Below are 21,832 nucleotides of genomic sequence, written 5' to 3' on the forward strand. Positions count from 1 at the left end.
AAAGAGGCTGTTCTTACCGTCAGCTGTCTCCATCATGCTGGAGCGACTCTGTTCGCGGCTCATCCCCCGGACCACAGGAGGGTTGTTGGGCCGGTCCACCTGAGAGGAGCCCCTGGCCTGGGGGGCTGCCGCCAACACGTCTGGGGGGGGTCCGCTGTTCTCTGAAAGGCCTGGCAGAAAGACAGGGTAATTTTATCTGCTCGGTTTATCTTATATAGGGTTACATGCCAAGGCGTTCTAAAGTGTTGTGGTCATGAGGACATATCTTACCGATGCGTGCTTGAGCCAGCATGTCAGCTATGGCTGGATGCTGTGGCTGTGACTGTGGCTGTAGTTGTGACTGGTACTGTGGCTGGTACTGTGGTTGGTATTGGGGCTGGTATTGGGGCTGGTATTGGGGCTGGTACTGGGGCTTGTACTGGGGCTGGGCTTGGGTCTGGGGCTGGGGCTGGGATGGTTGAGGCTGGGGCTTGCCCTCTCCATGGGACAGGGTGGAGGAGGCAGAGGAGGAGGTGGACGAGCTTTGGACAGAGTGGTTGATCCAGGAGTCAGGGCTCTGCAGACTGGGGGGCTGCAGCAGAGAGGAAGGGGCAGGAGCCCCCAAACCAGCACCCACTGACGACTGTCTCAACAGAGCACCCTCATCCTCTGAACTTGACGACGAGTCTGAGATAGGAGAAAGGAAGTAAGAGAGATGGAGAGAATTAGAAAGAGAGAGCATGTGACATTAGGATTAAACTCTACAGTACTAACAATAAAGCTTACGTAGGCTGTTCCTGAGGAAATAGAAGCAGTCAGGCTGATTTGAAGGAGTCAGTCCTACGCTACCTGGTGGGGTGCAGTTGTTGATGGGCGACTGAACGTAGGTGGAGCGGCGTTTGGTGGGCATGGGTAGTGCCATCTTCTCYTCCTTGTGTTTGGCCAACGCAGCCTGCACCGCCTCTGTGTGGATATCTGGGACAACGGGAGAGAGAGAAAGAGAGAGAGAGGGAGTGAGGGAAAGCGGAAGAAATTACAATTTTGAATTTGGATGATTGCAAAGGATAGGGAATAGGGATGGAGAGGAAGATGAGAACATCCAAGGTAAACATGAGTTTTTCTGGAAAAGTATATCTGAAATCTAAGTGATCCTGCCAGTCAGGGAGATATTTAAAATTATTATTATTATTACATAGATACTGATGCATAAAGACAATCACTGTTCTGTCAACACAGTTAAAGCTGAATGGAGGTTTGACTTTCAACCGTCAGAATAGGAGAGATGGCAGTTAGGTCCTGCTGTAACAGGAAACCACAGTCTGTTTGCTGGAGAGAGAGGGGCTATTATCATGCTCACCCATCGTTGTACACACACACACGCACACACACACACGTGCACAAAGGCACGGATCAGAGGATGACCAGAAGACACATCAGCACTTTCTTATACATTTCCTCATGACACAATCTACATAAACCATCAAACACAACACTATAGAATGACATAAGATAACATTTGATTCTACTAAAAAAAGACAGCTATTCTGTTCCCATTCTTCCTATACGCTGCATGTGTGATCATACATCGCCATAGAAACATGAGAGAATGACCGTCACACGCGTCTGAGAGGCATCTCCATGGCGACAGCCGAGGTTGCCGGGTGTTAAAATGTTAAAGTTGTTAGATGTCTGTCCTCTACCTCTCCGGCCCTACACGACAACCAACAATGAACAGCACAGACAGCCAGACACGATCAGCGCCCACACAAATACACACTTGCAGCACCTCAGCCTAGCAACACAAACATACACTACACACACCCATGTAAGCGCAAATAGGCTACATACACATGTGCGCCAGACTATCTGGATCTAAACATCATCATATCGCTGATAGCTAATTCTCAATCTCTCAGTCCTCTTGCGCACACCCTTCCAGTATTCCTTTCTCTGTAGCTCTACCCCCTCCTCTATCCCTCTCTCTCGTTCTCCCCTTCTCACTCTCTCAAGGAGACTGAGGTGTCAGCAGGTTCTTCCGTAGGACTGCTGGAGTGTGACTGACCCACCCATCGCTGCTCTTCCCTGACTCCTCACTCTATCCCTCCTCTTTATCCCCCTCTTATTCCCTCTTATTCCCTCTTATTCCGTCTCAGTCCTGCTCAATTTCTCTGTGATATTCCTCCGTTATCCTGTAATAGAACAGTGTTTGCACTCAAACTTCAATCCTCTTCAAAGTCCTTCTCCATTATCCCTGCATCCTATTTATTTCCACCTGGCTACCAGCTCTCATTTCCTTTCCCTCTTTCCCAATCCTTGCCCTGAATCCAGTCGGACTTCCAGCAAGATCCCCTGAGATTCCTCCACACATCAAATGGAACTTGAATAATTTTTGCTGTTCTCTCTGGTCAGCCGTCCTATTAGCTCAAACAGATTCCACATAGTGCTGGTCCTTCCGTCCTTCATCCCCCAAAACTCCACTCCACAATGAGGTATGGGACCTAGTGTGCGTGTGTGTATGTGCATGTGTGTCTCACGTGAGAGGCGAGACCAGTCTGATGCAGAGGCTGTCCAAACAGGGATGGGAGGAGAGAGAAATGGAAGGAGAGAGAAATGATAGAGTATGAAGCTGCCTAGAGGGAGGACACATGTACACTGCATGCACCTCTAGTAACAGAAGGAGAGAGAGAAAGAGAGAGGACAGAAAGACTCTTATACACTTCTCTGCAATCCATTGTTCTTTCATGTCTTCTCAACCATCTAACGACTAATTCTAACACTCCTTCCCTGTACTCTATAGAATCTACAAAATAATTATATGGTGCTGAGTTCCTCCTTCCTGTTTAGTATTCCCCCTGCTCTCTCCACAGCCCAGCACATTGCCAAGCCATGACATCACTCCCCAATCACAATGTGAGGGATCTGGCCTCTTGGGCTCCCCTTTAGAGGGGATGCTGTTGCACACTGTAGGGACTTCTCTTTCTAAACAACCCAACAGGACACACACACACATGACCTCAGCCAGCACTCACAATCCAACACGCGCACACACAAAGCACCATTGCCCTTTCATTGGTCTATTTGCGACCATTACAGGATTACAAGATTCTGCTTCAAACCAGATTGGACCATAAACTGACTATATTAATGCTTATATTGACTGAAATGAAAAAGAATAATGAGAATAGATCAAACTTAACATGAACCAAAAATGTAACAGTATTGACTATGACTGGATTTCCTAAGGYGACCTAAAGTGTTGATTTAAAAAACGGAAACTGAGACAAGTTGTTGCCCACCTGATCGGTAGCGGTCATCCCTGGTCCCTCCACTGCGGTGCGGTCGCCGAGAGCGACGATCACGGTAGCGTGAAGAGGAGCTGGGTGGAGGAGCCTGGGTGTGAGCATTGGCATGGGTGGAGCCAGAGGCGTTGCTAGGACCAGGAGCCTGGGCATCATAGGCAGGGGGGGGGGCTTCCACTGGGGAGTACAAAGTAATAAAGTAGATGACAAGGAGACAAAAAGACAGTACACAAAGTAAATAGTATATACAGTGCATTCAGACCAATTCACTTTTTCCACATTTTGTTACGTTACAGCCTTATTCTAAAATGGATTTAATCATATTTTTCCTCTTCCTTTTTTTGCCCAGAAAATTTAAAAATACCTTATTTACATAAGTATTCAGACACTTTGCTATTAGACTCGAAATTGAGCTCAGGTGCATCACGTTTCCATTGATCATTCATGAGATGTTTCTACGACTTGATTGGAGTCCACCTGTGGTAAATTCAATTGATTGGACATTTATTTGTATTTTTCTATTTAACCTGGCAAGCCAGTTAACTTCTTTGGGGTAGGGGGCACTATTTTCACATCCAGATGAAAAGCATGCCCAGAGTAAACGGCCTGCTACAAAGCCATAAAAGCTAGAATATGCATATCGTTAGTAGATTTGGATAGAAAACACGCTGAAATTTCTAAAACTGTTTGAATGATGTCTATGAGTATAACAGAACTCATCAGGCAGGCAAAAACCTGAGAAAAAATCCAACCAGGAAGTGGGGAATCTGAGGTTGGTCGATTTTCAACTCAGCTCCTATTGAAGATACAGTGGGATATTGGTAATGTTGCACTTCCTAAGGCTTCCACTAGATGTCAACAGTCATTAGAACCTTGTCTGATGCCTGTACTGTTTAGTGGGGCCAAAGGAGAGAGGAATGAGTCAGGTCTGCCATGACCTGAACATGCTCTGACCATGCGCGTTCACGTGAGAGCGAGCTCTGTTCCATCGCAATTCTGAAGACACAGGAATACTCCGGTTGGAACATTATTGAAGAAATATGTTAAAAACATCCTAAAGATTGATTCAATACTTCGTTTGTCATGTTTTTACGGACTGTAAATATAACTTTTTTTACTTTTCGTCCGTACTTTCTGCTGGACCTGCCCGCGCGTCGTGAGTTTGGAAAGTGTACTGAACGCTAAAACAACAAGGAGGAATTTGGACATAAATGATGGACATTATCGAACAAAACAAACATTTATTTTGGAACTGGGATTCCTGGGAGTGCATTCTGATGAAGATCATCAAAGGTAAGTGAATGTTTATATTGTTACTTCTGACTTCTGTTGACTGCATAATATGGCGGCTATATTTGTGTCTTGATTGGGCTCTTAGCGCCAACTCAGATTATTGCATGGTTTGCTTTTTTCGTAAAGCTTTTTTGAAATCTGACACAGCGGTTGCATTAAGGAGAAGTGCATCTAAAATTCCATGCATAACATTTGTATCTTTTAGCAATGTTTATTATGAGTATTCCTGTAAATTGATGTGGCTCTCAGCAAAATCAAAGGATGTTTTGTGACWYCTGAACATAAGGTGCCAATGTAAACTCAGATTTTTGGACATAAATATGAACTTTACCGAACAAAACATACATGTATTGTTTAACATGAAGTCCTATGAGTGTCATCTGATGAAGATCATCAAAGGTTAGTGATTAATTTTATCTATATTTCTGCTTTTTGTGAATCCTCTCTTTGGCTGGAAAAATGGCTGTGTTATTCTGTGAATTGGCACTCACCTAACATAATCGTTTGGTTTGCTTTCGTCGTAAAGCTTTTTTGAAATCGGACAATGTGGCTGGATTTACAACAAGTTTACAACTTTATAATGGTGTAAAATACATGTATGTTTGAGGAATTTTAATTATGGGATTTCTGTTGTTTTGAATATGGCGCCATGCACTTTCACTGGCTGTTGAAGAGGTGGGACGCTAACATCTCAAGTACCCTAGAGGTTAAGAACAAATTCTTATTTACAATTACGGCTACACCGGCCAAACCCGGACGACGATGGGCCATTTGTGCGCCGACCTATTGGACTCCCAATCATGGCCGGTTGTGATACAGTCTGGAATCGAACCAGGGACTGTAGTGAAGCCTCTAGCACTGAGATGCAGTGCCTTAGGCTGCTGCGCCACTCGGGAGCCCCCCAAATGATTTGGAAAGGCACACACTTTTCTATATAAGGTTCAACAGCTGACAGCGCATGTCAGAGCAAAAACCAAGCCATGAACCTATAGAATGGTGCAGCGGTCTAAGCTACTGCATCGTAGTGCTTGAGGCATCACTACAGACCCGGATTCGATCCCAGGCTGTGTCATAGCCAGCCGTGACCGGGAGACCCATGAGGCAGCGCACAATTGGCCAAGCGTCGGCTGGATTATGGGAGGGTTTAGCTGGCCAGGATTTCCTTGTCCCATCGCGCTCTAGCAACTCCTTGTGCAGGGCGCCTGCAAGCTGACTTCGGTCACCAGCTGGACGGTGTTTCCTACGACATATTGGTGTGGCTGGCTTCCGGGTTAGGCGAACAGTGTGTCAAGAAGCAGTGCGGCTTGGTAGGGTCGTCTTTCGGGGGATGCATGGCTCTCGACCTTCGCCTCACCCGAGTCCGTAGGTGAGTTGCAGCGATGGGACAAGACTGTAACTACCAATTGGATATCATGAAATGGGGGAGACAAAGGGGTATAAGTACAACAAATAAAGTAATACAAATAAATAAATAAAACAAGCCATGAGGTCGAATTGTCCGTAGAGCTCCAAGACAGGATTGTGTAAAGGCACAGATCTGGGGAAGGGTACCAAAACATGTCTGCAGCATTGAAGGTCCCCAAAAACACAGTGACCTCCATCATTCTTAAATGGAAGAAGTTTGGAACCATCAAGACTCTTCCTATAGCTGGCCGCCCGGCCAAACTGAGCAATCGGGAGGCCCATGGCTTGGTTTTTGCTCTGACATGCACTGTCAACTGTGGGACCTTATATAGACAGGTGTGTGCCTTTCCAAATCATGTCCAATCAATTCAATTTAACACAGGTGGACTCCAATCAAGTCGTAGAAACATCTCAAGGATGATCAATGGAAACAGGATGCACATGTGCTCAATTTCGAGTCTAATAGCAAAGGGTCTGAATACTTATGTAAATAAGGTGTTTGGTCAGGGAGGTGACCAAGAATGTGATGGTCACTCTGACAGAGCTCCAGAGTTCCTCTGTGGAGATGGAAGAACCTTCCAGAAGGACAACCATCTCTGTAGCCCTCCACCAATCAGGCCTTTATGGTAGAGTGGCCAGACGAAAGCCACTCCTCAGTAAAAGGCACATGACAGCCCACTTGGAGTTTGCCAAAAGGCACCTTAAGGACTCTCAGACCATGAGAAACAAGATTCTCTGGTCTGATGAAACCAAAATGTTACTCTTTGGCCTGAATGCCAAGCGTCACGTCTAGAGGAAACCAGGCACCGCTCATCACCTGGCCAATACCATCTAATACCAATACCATTCCCCCTTGGGTTGTGCCGTGGCGGAGATCTTTGTGGGCTATACTCGGTCTTGTCTCAGGATGGTAAGTTGGTGGTATCCCTCTAGTGGCATCCCTCTAGAAGATATCCCTCTAGTGGTGTGGGGGCTGTGCTTTGGCAAAGTGGGTGGGGTTATATCCTGTCTGTTTGGGGCCACAGTGTCTCCCGACCCCTCCTGTCTCAGCCTCCAGTATTTATGCTGCAGTAGTTTATGTGTCGGGGGGCTAGGGTCAGTCTGTTATATCTGGAGTATTTATCCTGTCTTATCCGGTGTCCTGTGTAAATTTAAGTATGCTCTCTCTAATTCTCTCTCTCTTTCTCTCTCAGAGGACCTGAGCCCTAGGACCATGCCTCAGGACTACCTGGCCTGTTGACTCTTTGCTGTCCCCAGTCCACCTGGCAGTGCTGCTGCTCCAGTTTCAACTGTTCTGCCAGCGGCTATGGAACCCTGACCTGTTCACCGGACGTGCTACCTGTCCCAGACCTGCTGTTTTCAACTCTCTAGAGACAGCAGGAGCGGTAGAGATACTCTGAATGATCGGCTATGAAAAGCCAACTGACATTTACTCCTGAGGTGCAGACCTGTTGCACCCTCGACAACCACTGTGATTATTATTATTTGACCCTGCTGGTCATCTATGAACATTTGAACATCTTGGCCATGTTCTGTTATAATCTCCACCCGGCACAGCCAGAAGACGACTGGCCACCCCTCCTAGCCTGGTTCCTCTCTAGGTTGCTTCCTAGGTTCTGGCCTTTCTAGGCAGTTTTTCCTAGGCACCGTGCTTCTACACCTGCATTGCTTGCTGTTTGGGGTTTCAGGCTGGGTTTCTGTACAGCACTTTGTGACATCAGCTGATGTAAGAAGGGCTATATAAATACATTTGATTGATTTGATTGATTGATCGATCCTTAAAGTGAAGCATGGCAGCATCATGTTGTGGGGATGTTTTTCAGCGGCAGGGACTGGGAGACTAGTCAGGATCAAGTGAAAGATGAACGGAGCAAAGTACAGAGAGATCATTGACAAAAACATGCTCCAGAGCGCTCAGGACCTCAGGCTGGGGACAAAGGTTCACCTTCCAACAGGACAGCGACACTAAGCACACAGCCAAGACAGCGCAGGAGTGGCTTCGGGACAAGTCTCTGAATGTCCTTGAGTGGCCCAGCAAGAGCCCGGACTTGAACCCGATCGAACATCTCTGGAGAAACATGAAAATAGCTGTACAGCGACGCACCCCATCCAACCTAAGAGCTTGAGAGGATCTGCAGAGAAGAATAAGAGAAACTCCCCAAATAGAGGTGTGCCATGTTAAAAACCTGTTTTTCCTTTGTCATTATGGGGTATTGTGTGTAGATATATGAGGGAAAAAACAACTAAAGAGTAAAGCGCTGTCCCTCTGTCATTTTCATGGATACAAACATAAAAAAGGGTTCAGAACTCTCTAGGCTTCCACTTCTTCCCTCTCCTACTAAGGCCCTTGGGATATGACCCTTGACCTGACCTCTAAGTGACTTAATCCTCACACGATGAAGAGAATATTGCTGCCTCTCAAATAGAGATTCATAATCACAATCTTCAACTCACAATCTTACAAAATGTCATTAGGATCTGCATGTGCTTTTACAACATACTGCATTTTCATCAAAATGTTAAAGATGTTTCTAAAAGGGTTCCGTCTAACCATAATAGAACATCATGACTAGGGTTATTTTGTAAAGGTACAGAACATTGTAAACAAGGGAGCAGCTTTGCTCATYGCCGAAAAATGCTGTCTGAAATTGTTAATATTTACAGACAATCAACCCATAAAGGAAGTGAGCGAATAAAGAGGGAAGTGGAGAGGATAATGCGCCTATCAGAGTCCAAAAATGTGTATTGGTACGCACAGCAGTGTTCTGGAATATTGGACCGTTGGCTTTTATGCATTTCAAATTCTCAGCGCGGCTCAAGCAATTTATCCAACTGTCACCCCCATTCAAATGAATAGAAGTACKCAGAGCCGTGCTGGTTGGGAATTCTTGAGAGGTGCGCGGTGTTGGGCTGTGCGTCGGTGGTCTCAGAGCCGCGTAGCTATGTCACAATGGGCCACTGGAATATCGTGTCTCTGCATCCGTGGACTGGAGGAGTCTGGAGACACTTTAGTGACCGGTACTACCACTGTGAGGCAGCAGTGAGCACCAAGCAGATTTGACCATGTTTCTTCATCTTCATAATGGAGGAGAGAAAAAAATCCTCATTACGAATTATGTAAATAACCTCAAATCAAACAAAAACAGTAGTTGAATATTGAAGGTATGTTCTCATAGGCCTGAGTGGCATTATGGGGAGATGTTGTATCCAGGATAAGGTCAATCAAATCACATTTTATTGATCGTGTACACAGTTTAGCAGATGTTATAGCGGGTGCAGCGAAATGCTTGTTTGTTTCTTACCTGGTGTATGAATAAAGAAGGGAAGCAGAAGTTTAGTCCTTTTCTTCTCATATCCCTTCTGTGTGATGTCACCTGAGAAAGAAGAGAACATTGGTCACTGATGTGATCAAACAGACATACAACATACACAAATACTAATTCAGCAGGCAGTACATATACATAGGCTACTGTCTGCATCAAACCTACAGTGGTCAAATAGACTCAGTTGAACAAAAATGAGCAGTGTGTTCTTTGTGTAAAGAGCAAGTGCTATTTATTCATTTTGTTAACTTATTCCTCAGAAAAGTTACTGTAGTACACACACACAGAGGCAGAAACAAACACAATGTCCAACTTTGATGAAGAAATACTAGATATTCTGACCAAACAGTTTAAGGATTACAGAGTAAGTGGTTTTCTTTTCATGTCTGAAATCTTCATATCTCAGAATCTGTTTGGGGGAAATATCTACAATGATACTTTGATGGCAATTTTTTTTACACTCTTTTTTAGGCCTCCTCTCTGTGGATTACATAGGAATAATTCCAATGCAAATGTTATTATGTAAGAAATTTGTTATCAGTATTTTCGAATGGCACCGGACCACCCATACAACCCATACACCCTGAAAGTAATGCAAAAAGGCAAACGGGGCTAGAAAAATAATTGAACTGACTGTAGTTGGATTCCCAACTCCCACATCAGACCTTAGCAACCCTGGTAATAACCCTCTATCCTAAACAAGGTGTGGTGTATTACCTGTTCAAACACAGGCCTTTTATAAGTCACTCCCATTTGAGACAGAGAGCGAGAGTGTGAGAGAGCAGAGTGTGAGAGAAGAGAGAGAGAGAGAGAGAGAGAGGGAGGAGAGAGAGAGGACATGAGAGAGGAGGGAGAGAGAGAGAGAGAGACGAGAGGGAGGGAGAGAGAGAGAGAGAGGGAACAGAAAGGACAGAAGAGAGAGAGAGAGAGAGAAGATAGAGATAGAGAAGAGAGAGAGAGAGAGAGAGAGAGAGAAGAGAGAGAGAGAGAGAGAGAGAGAGAGAGAGAGAAGAGAGAGAGAGAGAGAGAGAGACGAGACGAGAGAGACGAGAGAGAGGGACGAGAGGAGAGAGAAGAGAGAGAGAGAGACGAGAAGGAGGGAGAGGATAAGCAAATTAAAGAATGAATGAAAAGAGGAGAAGGAAAGACAACAGAGTACCAGAAAACAGTGATAGATTAAAGTAGCTAGCTACTAGTGTCAAGTGCTTAGCGGAAGTGCTCTGGCGGAGAGAAGGACGGATGGAAAACATGTGAGCTGGATGATGAAAGTGTTGTGTGACTCCAGTGACGGATGAAAGGAGGAAGTGGAGGAAGAGAGTGAACTAAGTATGGAGACACATGGATGCCAGAGCAGGATGGATGGAATCAGAGATATACACAGAGAATGAGGGGGAGAGAGGAGGAGAAGAGAGAGAAATAAGATAGAGGAATAATATGGGAGGAGGAGAAAGAGACAGGGGGAGAAGAGAAGAGTTTAGGGGAGAAAGGAGGGGTACACAAAGGTGGATGAGTGCTGAGTTGGTGTGATGGCAGGTCATAGTGAGCTTGTCTATTGTGTCTCAGTCAGCTCTCTACTTCTCTCTTTTTTCATCTCTCTCCCTCTTCTCTTTCACCCGACCTAGCTATCTGCCTGAGAATCTGGCCTTGAAGCAGAGCAGTCTCTCTGCCAACTGCCTCCGTAAGCACTGCTGGATACAACATCTCCCCATAAATGCACTCAGGCCTATGAGAACATACCTTCAATATTCAACTACTACTCACACACACACACACACACACACACACACACACACACACACACACACACACACCACACACACACACACACACACACACACACACACACACACACACACACACACACACAATCCATCTGGAATGCATTCACCTCGCTATCACCCCTAGTGAACACAGATGATAAATATGTCCTCCCTCAAGCCCCCTGTCCTACCTACCCCCTCTCCCTGAACCATGGGAGCCAGCCAGGCACTGTCTGACCCCTACTGGGCCCACCACTGTGAGCAAAACATGGTCAACATTAAAACTGCTGTTATCATCATCATTATCACCACCATCATCATCATCATCTGAGCTCAGTTTGAATGAGGCCTGATAGATCTGGAGGAGAGGAGTATTAGATGCCTCATTGCAAATCTGCACCGTACACCCCAATCTCACCACTTCACATAAGGTCTGCCTACTCAAGTTGCAGCATAGGGGGCCAAAGTCCAGTCAAACAGAAAGCCACTACTCTAGCTGGGACTAAGACAGCTGTCAGGGTGAATGGAACTACACATTTATTCTAACAAGTAAACCAAAGCAGCAACAGTCCAAGGGCCTCTCTGGCAAACACAAAGGAACGCTTAAGGAATTAACAGCTGTTGAACGAACCCCTGACTGCCCTGCCTCCAATTCAACTCAGTCCAACTTGGTCCGTTATTGAAACATTATATCACAGGTGCTGCTGAGTCTGAGATAACGTTCCAAAAACGGATAGATAATGAACAATGGTTTCCTGTGTCTGATGCTTCACCCAATCAGAACGGGTGATCTGTTTATCTGAGGCCAGAGATGAGATTCCTCCTGGGTCGTATCATCTGGGAAAGCTCTCAGTGGGCAGCGAACCAAAACCCAGATTACAAATTAGAGGCCTGGCTGGAGACACACACAGGCAGGAAAAGCCAAGGTGAGGTTTAGATGTTCCAGTTGTGCTAGTCACCTTCTATAGGGATTCTATAGGACTAAAGCGATTAGAGGAGGGTTTCCCCCTGAAAAGCCAGTATGCAAACACTCTACATAATGTACACACACGATGTACACATATGTTTGGACTCATCCACAAGATCATTTTGGACGCAGATACCGATTCACGCTCACACCCACTCAGATTGTCACATCGCCCACAGTTAAATAAATAATTACTATCCCCATTGGGCATGGAGTCAAGGACAGTTTGTTGTTAACGCAACTCCCCAGTGCTGTGGGTCACAGCATACACGAGATACAGCAGCATCATACAAAACACACTGTCTGTTCATGTTAGCAGGTTAGTTAATATAATAATAATATAAATAATATACAGTATCAGTCAAAAGTTTGGACACACCTACTCATTCCAGGGTTTTTCTTTATTTTGACTATTTTCTGCAACCAGATGGGATGGCGTGACAACATCATGAAGCTGGTTGAGAGAATGCCAAGCGTGTGCAAAGCTGTCATCAAGGCAAAGGATGGCTACTTTGAAGAATCTATAATATTAAATATATTTGTTTAACACTTTTTTGGTTACTACATGATTCCATATGTGTTATTTCATAGTTTTGATGTCTTCACTATTATTCTACAATGTAGAAAATAGTAAAACATTAAGAAAAACCCTTGAATGAGTAGGTGTGTCCAAACTTTTGTAAGCCACTTAGATGCTTTTATCCAAAGTGACTTACAGTCATGCGTGCATACATTTTACGTATGTACGGGTGGTCCCGGGATTCGAACACATCTCAACGATGTACTACCTGATCTACAGAGGACCACACTGAGCTACAGAGGACCACACTGATCTACAGAGGACCACACTGAGCTACAAAGGGACACACTGAGCTACAGAGGACCACACTGAGCTACAGAGGACCACACTGAGCTACAGAGGACCACACTGATCTACAGAGGACCACACTGAGCTACAGGACTATTCAGTATTTACTCCTTACTGAATACACTCATAGACTCAGAAACAGAGTTAGTCTTTTTTTATGAAGACAAGGATGGGAACAAGCTAACACTACCATAAGTAATGCATGAACAGTACAGTTGGCCTGGCTTACTCACACAACTTATTTTTAGCTCATGTGAGCAGACTGTTCCACTGAAAAGGGAAGAGGGGTGTGGATGCGGGAGGGGCGACTGGGGAAAACAGTTCTCAAAGTAAACACTATTCCATCTGGGAGATTTCAGATTGATCTCTTTATTTTCTTGATGGCGCCAAAAAAAGCTACATGCCTGCAACACCAGCTCTAGTTGAGCTTTTCCATTCACTGGAGTGTACCACTAAGAGCCAAACCCCCCTCTCTGGGTGGAGGTGGTGCAGCCCATGGGGGAAGCGCAGGTGGATGGGGTTGGATATGGTCATAGATGCAGAGTAATGTTAAAAGGGATGTACAATAGCCTTATATCAGCCTGTTCCGGATGAATGTGTGATCTCGCTCTCTGTAGCTGATCTCAGTCAGACCTATAAACAGGTTAACATTCACAAGGCCGYAGGGCCAGATGGATTATGAGGACACGTACTCAGAGCATGCGCTGACCAGCTGGCAGGTGTCTTCACTCACATGTTCAACCTATCCCTGACCAGGTCTGTCATACCAACTTGTTTCAAGTAGACCACCATAGTCCCCGTGCCCAAGAATGCCAAGGTAACCGGCCTAAATGACTATCACCCCATAGCACTCACATCTATAGCCATGAAATGTTTTGAAAGGCTGGTCATGGCTCACATCAACACCATCATCCCAGACACCCTGGAGCCACTCCAATTCGCATAGAGCCCCAACAGATCCAAAGATGACACAATCTCTATTCCACACTGCCCTCTCCCAGCTGGGCAAAAGGAATACCTATGTAATAATGCTGTTCATTGACTACAGCTCAGCATTCAACACCATAKTCCCCTCTAAGCTAATCACCAAGCTCAGGACCCTGGGACTGAACACATCCCTCTGCAACTGGATCCTGGATTTCCTGATGATGGGGCTGTAGTGGAGCGTGTCGAGAGCTTCAAGTTCCTTGGTGTCCACATCACTAAGGAATTAACATGGTCCACACACACCCAGAGGGCACGACAGGAGGCGCTACAGAGGGTGGTAAGTACATCACTGGAGCTGAGCTCCCTGCCATCCAGGACCTCTATACCAGGCGGTGTCAGAAGAAGGCCCCAAAAATTGTCCAAGACTCCAGCCACCTAAGCCAAACCTGGTCAAGAACTACAGGAAACGTATGATCTCTGTAAYTGCAAACAAAGGTTTCTGTACCAAATATTAAGTTCTGCTTTTCTGATGTATCAAATACTTATGTCATGCAATAAAATGCAAATTAATAACTTAAAAATCATACAATGTGATTTTCTGGATTTTTGTTTTAGATTCCGTCTCTCACAGTTGAAGTGTACCTATGATAAAAAATTACAGACCTCTACATGCTTTGTAAGTAGGAAAACCTGCAAAATCGGCAGTGTATCAAATACTTGTTCTCCCCACTGTATGTAGATAGCCACCTCAGTTACCTCGTACCCCTGCACATCGACCCGGTACTGGTACTCCCTGTATATAGCCATGTTACTTTTACTCGTTATTGTTATTCGTTGTTCACTGTGTATGTATTCCTTGTGTCACTATTTACAAAAGTTTTGGGTCACTTAGAAATGTCCTTGTTTTTGAAAGAAAAGCACATTTTTTGTCCATTAACATAACAGAAAATTGATTAGAAATAAAATGTAGACATTGTTAATGTTGTAAATGATTATTGTAACTGGAAACGGCAGATTTTTTTTATGGAATATCTACATAGGCGTACAAAGGCCCATTATCAGCAACCATCACTACTGCATTCCAATGGTACATTGTGTTAGCTAATCCAAGTTTATCATTTTAAAAGGCTAATTGATCATTAGAAAATCCTTTGGCAATTATGTTAGCAGAGCTGAAAACTGTTGTCCTGATTAAAGAAGCAATAAAACTGGCCTTCTTTATACTAGTAGAGTATGTAGAGCATCAGCATTTGTGGGTTCGATCACGGGCTCAAAATGGCTAGAAACAAAGACCTTTCTTCTGAAACTCATCAGTCTATTCTTGTTCTGAGAAATGAAGGCTATTCCATGTGACAAATTGCCAAGAAACTGAAGATCTCGTACAACGCCTCTTCACTGTTGACGTTGAGACTGGTGTTTTGCGGGTACTATTTAATGAAGCTGCCAGTTGAGGACTTGTGAGGCGTCTGTTTCTCAAACTAGACAATGTACTTGTCCTCTTGCTCAGTTGTGCACCGGGGCCTCCCACCCCTCTTTATATTCTGGTTAGAGCCAGTTTGYGCTGTTCTGTGAAGGGAGTAGTACACAGCATAGGGTTTTCTAATGATCATTTAGCCTTTTAAAATGATAAACTTGGATTAGCTAACACAACGTGCCATTGGAACACAGGAGTGATGGTTGCTGATAATGGGCCTCTGCATGCCTATGTAGATATTCCATAAAAAATCTGCTGTTTCCAGCTACAATAGTCATTTACAACATTAACAATGTCTACACTGTATTTCTGATCAATTTGATGTTATTTTAATGGACCATTTTTTTTGCTTTTCTTTCAAAAACAAGGACATTTCATTCAAGGGTTTTTCTTTATTTTTACTATTTTCTACATTTTCAACAAATTATATGACAATGTTGATAACTGTTTGGTTTGTTATCAAAAATYTAAAGTGTTTGTTTGTAGAGTGAATCAATTGGTTTCAGAATAGTAGCTCCTGCTTGTGACCAGACAATATCTCAGCAGTGAGAAGATCATAGCATGCCTATATAGTTTGGCGGCCTCCAGAGGAAGGAAAGGTCTTATAAACCTAAAGTTGGATAATCCAAACTTGACCGTGTTAACCACCTTCTTCACATGTTTCTTAAACGTCAAGTTGGAGTTRGACATAACTTTCAGATTCTCCCCATTAACAAGAACAGCTCGTTGGGAAGAATCAATGTATTTCTTRGAGAAGTACATGCAAACAGTCTTGTCAATATTTAAACGCAGGCAAGAATTAGTCATCCATTTCAAAACATGTACCTATTAGCTTCAGTTAACTTGTTAAAGACTAGTTGTCTATTTTTGAGTGTACATACAGAACTGCATCGTCTGCATGTTAACTTGTGGGCAAGCAAGTGGGAGATCATTTAAATAGATGGCAAACAGAAGGGTGCCTAATATTGACCCTTGTGGGTCAGCAATGTTATAGTAAAGAGAGTCCAACTGAGTGTCCCCCAAACAAACCCTTTGACTTCTGTTTGTCTGATAGGAATACATCCAACTAATAACTTCAGTGGACACATTAAGGGAGGATAGTTTGGATAGGAGCACCTCATTAATTACAGTATCAAAGGCCTTTTAAAGATCCAAAAAGACCGTGCCGACTTCCCCACCTACAGTTGAAGTCGGAAGTTTACATACACTTAGGTTGGAGTCATTAAAACTCGTTTTTCAACAACTCCACACATTTCTTGTTAACAAACTATAGTTTTGGCAAGTTGGTTAGGACATCTACTTTGTGCATGACACAAGTAATTTTTCCAACAATTGTTTACAGACAGATTATTTCACTTATAATTCACTGTATCACAATTCCAGTGGGTCATAAGTTTACATACACTAAGTTGACTGTGCCTTTAAACAGCTTGGAAAATTCCAGAAAATGATGTCATGGCTTTAGAAGCTTCTGATAGGCTAATTGACATCATTTGAGTCAATTGGAGGTGTGCCTGTGGATGTATTTCAAGGTCTACCTTCAAACTCAGCCACTCTTTGTTTGACTTCATGGGAAAATCAAAAGAAACCAGCCAAGACCTCAGAAAATAAATTGTAGACCTCCACAAGTCTGGTTCATCCTTGAGAGCAATTTCCAAACACCTGAAGGTACCACGTTCATCTGTACAAACAATAGTACGCAAGTATAAACACCATGGGACCATGCAGCTTCATACCGCTCAGGAAGGAGACGTGTTCTGTTCCTAGAGATCAATATACTTTGGTGCGAAAAGTGCAAATCAATCCCAGAACAAGAGCAAAGGAACTCGTGAAGATGCTGGAGGAAACAGTACAAAAGTATCTATATCCACAGCAAAACAAGTCCTATATTGACACAACCTGAAAGGCCGCTCAGCAAGGAAGAAGCCACTGCTCCAAAACCGCCATAAAAAAGCCAGACTACGGTTTGCAACTGCACATCGGGACAAAGATTGTACTTTTCGGAGAAATGTCCTCTGGTCTGATGAAACAAAAATAGAAATGTTTGGCCATAATGACCATCGTTATGTTTGGAGGAAAAAGGGAGAGGCTTGCAAGCCGAAGAACACCATCCCAACCGTGAAGAACGGGGGTGGCAGCATCATGTTGTGGGGGTGCTTTGCTGCAGGARGGACTGGTGCACTTCACAAAATAGATCATGAGGAAGGAAAATGATGTGGATATATTGAAGCAACATCTCAAGACATCAGTCATGAAGTTAAAGCTTGGTCGCAAATGGACACGGTGGTTGGAACCAAATATCTCAAATCTGGACTCAACAGACCAAAGGACAGTTTTCCACCAGTCTAATGTCCATTGCTCGTGTTTATTGGCCCAAGCAAGTCTCTTCTTCTGATTGATGTCCTTTAGTAGTGGTTTCTTTGCAGCAATTCGACGATGAAGGCCTGATTTACGCAGTCTCCCCTGAACAGATGATGTTGAGATGTGTCTGTTACTTGAACTCTGTGAAGCATTTATTTGGGCTGCAATTTCTGAAGTGCAGTTAACTCTAATAAGTTAACTCTAATCCTCTGCAGCAGAGGTAACTCTGGGTCTTCCTTTCCTGTGGCGGTTACTCACGAGAGCCAGTTTCATCATAGCGCTTGACGGTTTTTGCGACTGCACTTGAAGAAACTTTCAAAGTTCTTCTTGTCACTACAGGGGGTGCTGTTTCAACTTCGACATTTAGCGTTCCCAAATTAAACTGCCTCGTACTCAATTCTTGCTCGTACAATATGCATATTATTATAACTATTGGATAGAAAACAATCTCTAGTTTCTAAAACCGTTTGAATWATGTCTGTGGGTGGAACAGAACTCTTTCTGCAGCGAGATTCATGACAGGAACTGCGAAGGTCTAAAAACTAGACTCTGTTCTCAGATCAGTTTAAAGGTCTGTATGTGTCCTATGGGTCGACATGAACTGCACCCGCCTTCCCCTGGATGTCAGTAACCAATGAGAAGTGGAATGGTGTTTCTACGTATTTCTCAGAGCTTATAAAGCCCCAAGGAACGAAGTGGGCTCTCTTTTCGACTTCCGCCATTACGCAAAGCAAGACCTCAGGATAGCATTTTGAAACGCTCAGTTATCGGCCTTAGATATGTCCGTCTGTAATTTAATTCGATATAGGTGTTAGAAACATCATAACGAAGTTATTTTAAACCGAGTTATATCAGTTTATGCGAGTATATTGCTATTTTCGGAATTTCCTTAGTATTGCGTTTTGAGGATTTGGGGATGTTTGGCCACATAGCTATTGTTAGCTGCTAATTCCGAAGTTGAAGACGACGTTTTACAACCAAGCAACGATTCTTTTGGACAAAGACACCTTGCCAAGATTCTGATGGAAGCTCGTCCAAAAGTAATAACTATTTATGATGTTATTCCGTATTTATGTGGAAAAATTTAAAAGTGTTTGGTCGCCATTATTGCGGCACTGGTCTGGCTGTAACGCACACTATGTCTAGTAACGTTAATTTAAAAAATCTAACACAGCGATTGCATTAAGACTAATTTATCTTTCATTAGCTGTCCAACTTGTATTTTTTTAGTCAAGTTTATGAATAGTTTTCGATTAGAATAGGTGCTAATCCAAGATGGGCCGGCCAATATGCTCTAAGTTTTGCCCACTATTCTCATTGTATAACCACGATTTGTGCCGCTAAATATGCACATTTTCGAAACAAACTCTATATGCATTGTGTAATATGATGTTATAGGACTGTCATCTGAAGAATTCTGAGAAGGTTAGTGAAAAAATTTATATATTTTGGTGACTTATACTAATCGCTATGTTTTTGCTTGAATCAATGCTGTTGTGATGTTTGCTATTGTGGTAAGCTAATATAACGTTATATTGTGTTTTCGCTGTAAAACACTTAGAAAATCTGAAATATTGTCTGGATTCACAAGATCTGTGTCTTTCAATTGCTGTACGCTGTGTATTTTTAAGAAATGTTTTATGATGAGTAATTAGGTAATACACGTTGCTCTCTGTAGTTATTCTAGTCGCTTTGGTGAGTTTTGTGATAGTGGCTGCAATGGTAAACTATGATTTATACCTGAAATATGTACATTTTTCTAACAAAACATATGCTATACAATAATATGTTATCAGACTGTCATCTGATTGAAAGTTTTCTTGGTTAGTGGCTATTTATATCTTTATTTGGTCGAATTAGTGATGGCTACCTATGCAGGGAAAAATGGTGGACAAAAACAAGTTGTGTCTTTTGCTATGGTGGTTAGCTAATAGAAATACATATTTTGTCTTCCCTGTAAAACATTTAAAAAATCGGAAATGATGGCTGGATTCACAAGATCTGTATCTTTCATTTGGTGTCTAGGACTTGTGATTTCATGAACATTTTATTATATGATATCCCTGTAGCTTTAGGCTAGGCTATGCTAGTCTGCTTTTTTGATGGGGGGATCCCGGATCCGGGTTTGTGACTCGTTAGAGGTTAAATTTTCCGGAATGACTGACCTTCATGTCTTAAAGTAATGATAGACTGTCATTTCTCTTTGCTTATTTGATCTGTTCTTGCCATAATATGGACTTGGTCTTTTATCAAATCTTTTACCATCTTCTGTATACCACCCCTACCTTGTCACAACACAACTGATTGGCTCAAACGCATTAAAGAGGAAAGAAATTCCACAAATTAACTTAACAAAGCACATCTGTTAATTGAAATCCAATCCAGGTGACTACTTCATGAAGCTGGTTTAGAGAATGCCAAGAGTGTGCAAAGCTGTCTTCAAGGCAAAGGGTGGCTACTTTGAAGAATCTCAAATATAAAATATATTTTGATTTGTTGAACACTTTTTTGGTTACTACGTGATTCCATATGTGTTATTTCATAGTTTTGACGTCTTCACTATTATCCTACAATGTTGAAAAAACAAAAAAATATAGAAAAACCCTGGAATGAGTAGGTGTGTTCAAACTTTTGACTGGTACTGTATCTACATGTATCTTTATCTTTAATTCTGCATTGTTTGAAAATAACACATAAGTAAGAAATGCAATGTTAGTCTACAGCTGTTGTTTACGAAGCATGTGACAAATACCATTTAATTTGATTTCATATTGGTACTGGCCTAAAATGCCAAATAAACATGATTTAGTTTAGAATGTTTTTGAAATGTTACAAAATTGCAACAAAGTTTGCAAACACACACACAGTAATAGGCTAAATGACATGGGTAGCCTACGCTTTCTATTTCCAAGGCAAGCCACAATTCACCTGATACGAAATGAAAACAAGGCCTACACTCTCAGTCTCATTGATCTAGCAGCAGAGTCAGTTACTCAGTCCCCCCAGTGCAGACCAGAGCAGACACTGAGCTGTGGGACAGACAGTGATGCATGGTGACATGTTTCTACTTGATCACACAGCCAGTTCCCTAAAGAAGAGCCAGACACATGGTTTCCCTGGTGCGTCCTAGCAGCTAAAGCCATGTTGGTCTCCCTCTAGTCTAAACAACATCCCACTGGGCACAGACGTCAGTTTAACTTCTAGTTTTCATTTACATTTGGTTGAGTTGTCAACGAACGTGAATTTAAAAAATACATTTAAAAAATCACCATGAATTTAGGTTAAAATTTGTACAAAAAAAAGACAAAATGCCCTTACGTTGATGACTTTTTGCAAATCTAATCAATTTTCCATGTTGATTCAACATCATCATATTGATTTCTTTGATTGAAATGACATGGAAACAATGCTGATTCAACCAGTTCTTGTCCAGCGGGATGACTGTTGAATTAGTCTTAAACTGGAATTAAATTGAGACCGCTCTCTACCCCATGGGCACTCTGTCTGCATAGCAATTAGCTAGCTCTCTCCTCTCTCGTACGCTCTTCCTTTTAACATTATAATTCACCCTGTTTCTTCTCAAGGAGACACAGACATATCTAAACACTTGTTGATAATATACACGACACATGGCACGCAAGCACATACACACAGAGAAAGGATGAGGACTGGGATTCCCAGTCTCTCACTCACCATAATAAACTGAGTTTAAATGTATTTGGCTAAGGTGTATCTAAACTTGTGTCTAAACTACATTTTATTCAACATTCTACCTTGTAGAGACTATTGTGTCTTTTGTATAGCGCCATCTTTCAGACTGATATCCAGCGAGTAACGTTGGTAACAGAATGGGTCATATGGACACCGAAACACACTGAGAAAKGATTTTACTGTAATAGAGGAGAAGTTAACCTTTCTAACGATACACTTTTTATGTCTCAACTAGTCAAATAGAGTGCAGAGTAGACACTACTAAAACAGGAGTATCAATGAACATTGTTTCTGGAAAATTAATGCTCAGTTTGTTGGGCGYAACATTGCGTACCACATACCACTGGCAGCATTTTAGCCAAAGACTGTTATACTTGTTGTGTAGTCTGTGTTTTATAAATTTGCAGTAAGCATAAAACACAATTATATAAGGAATTGGCAACTCATTCTCATTCTGAGAAATAAG

The 21,832-nt window shown here is 42.9% G+C and overlaps 1 protein-coding gene across 1 annotated transcript in view; it reads right to left on the bottom strand.

Annotated features, from left to right (window-relative positions):
• Positions 1-21,832, bottom strand: part of LOC111966280 (disco-interacting protein 2 homolog B-A-like) — a 103,169-nt gene that overhangs the window by 31,833 nt on the left and 49,504 nt on the right. The window contains exons 2-6 of the mRNA XM_070444459.1: positions 9,278-9,349; positions 3,276-3,455; positions 829-954; positions 271-666; positions 5-170 (exon numbers count right to left, since the gene is read on the bottom strand). Of these exons, the coding sequence (XP_070300560.1) occupies positions 5-170; positions 271-666; positions 829-954; positions 3,276-3,455; positions 9,278-9,349 (940 nt within the window). The remainder of the gene's footprint in view (positions 1-4; positions 171-270; positions 667-828; positions 955-3,275; positions 3,456-9,277; positions 9,350-21,832) is intronic.

This window comes from Salvelinus sp. IW2-2015, linkage group LG1 (genome assembly GCF_002910315.2).
Source record: "Salvelinus sp. IW2-2015 linkage group LG1, ASM291031v2, whole genome shotgun sequence".
Classification (NCBI taxonomy): domain Eukaryota; kingdom Metazoa; phylum Chordata; class Actinopteri; order Salmoniformes; family Salmonidae; genus Salvelinus; species Salvelinus sp. IW2-2015.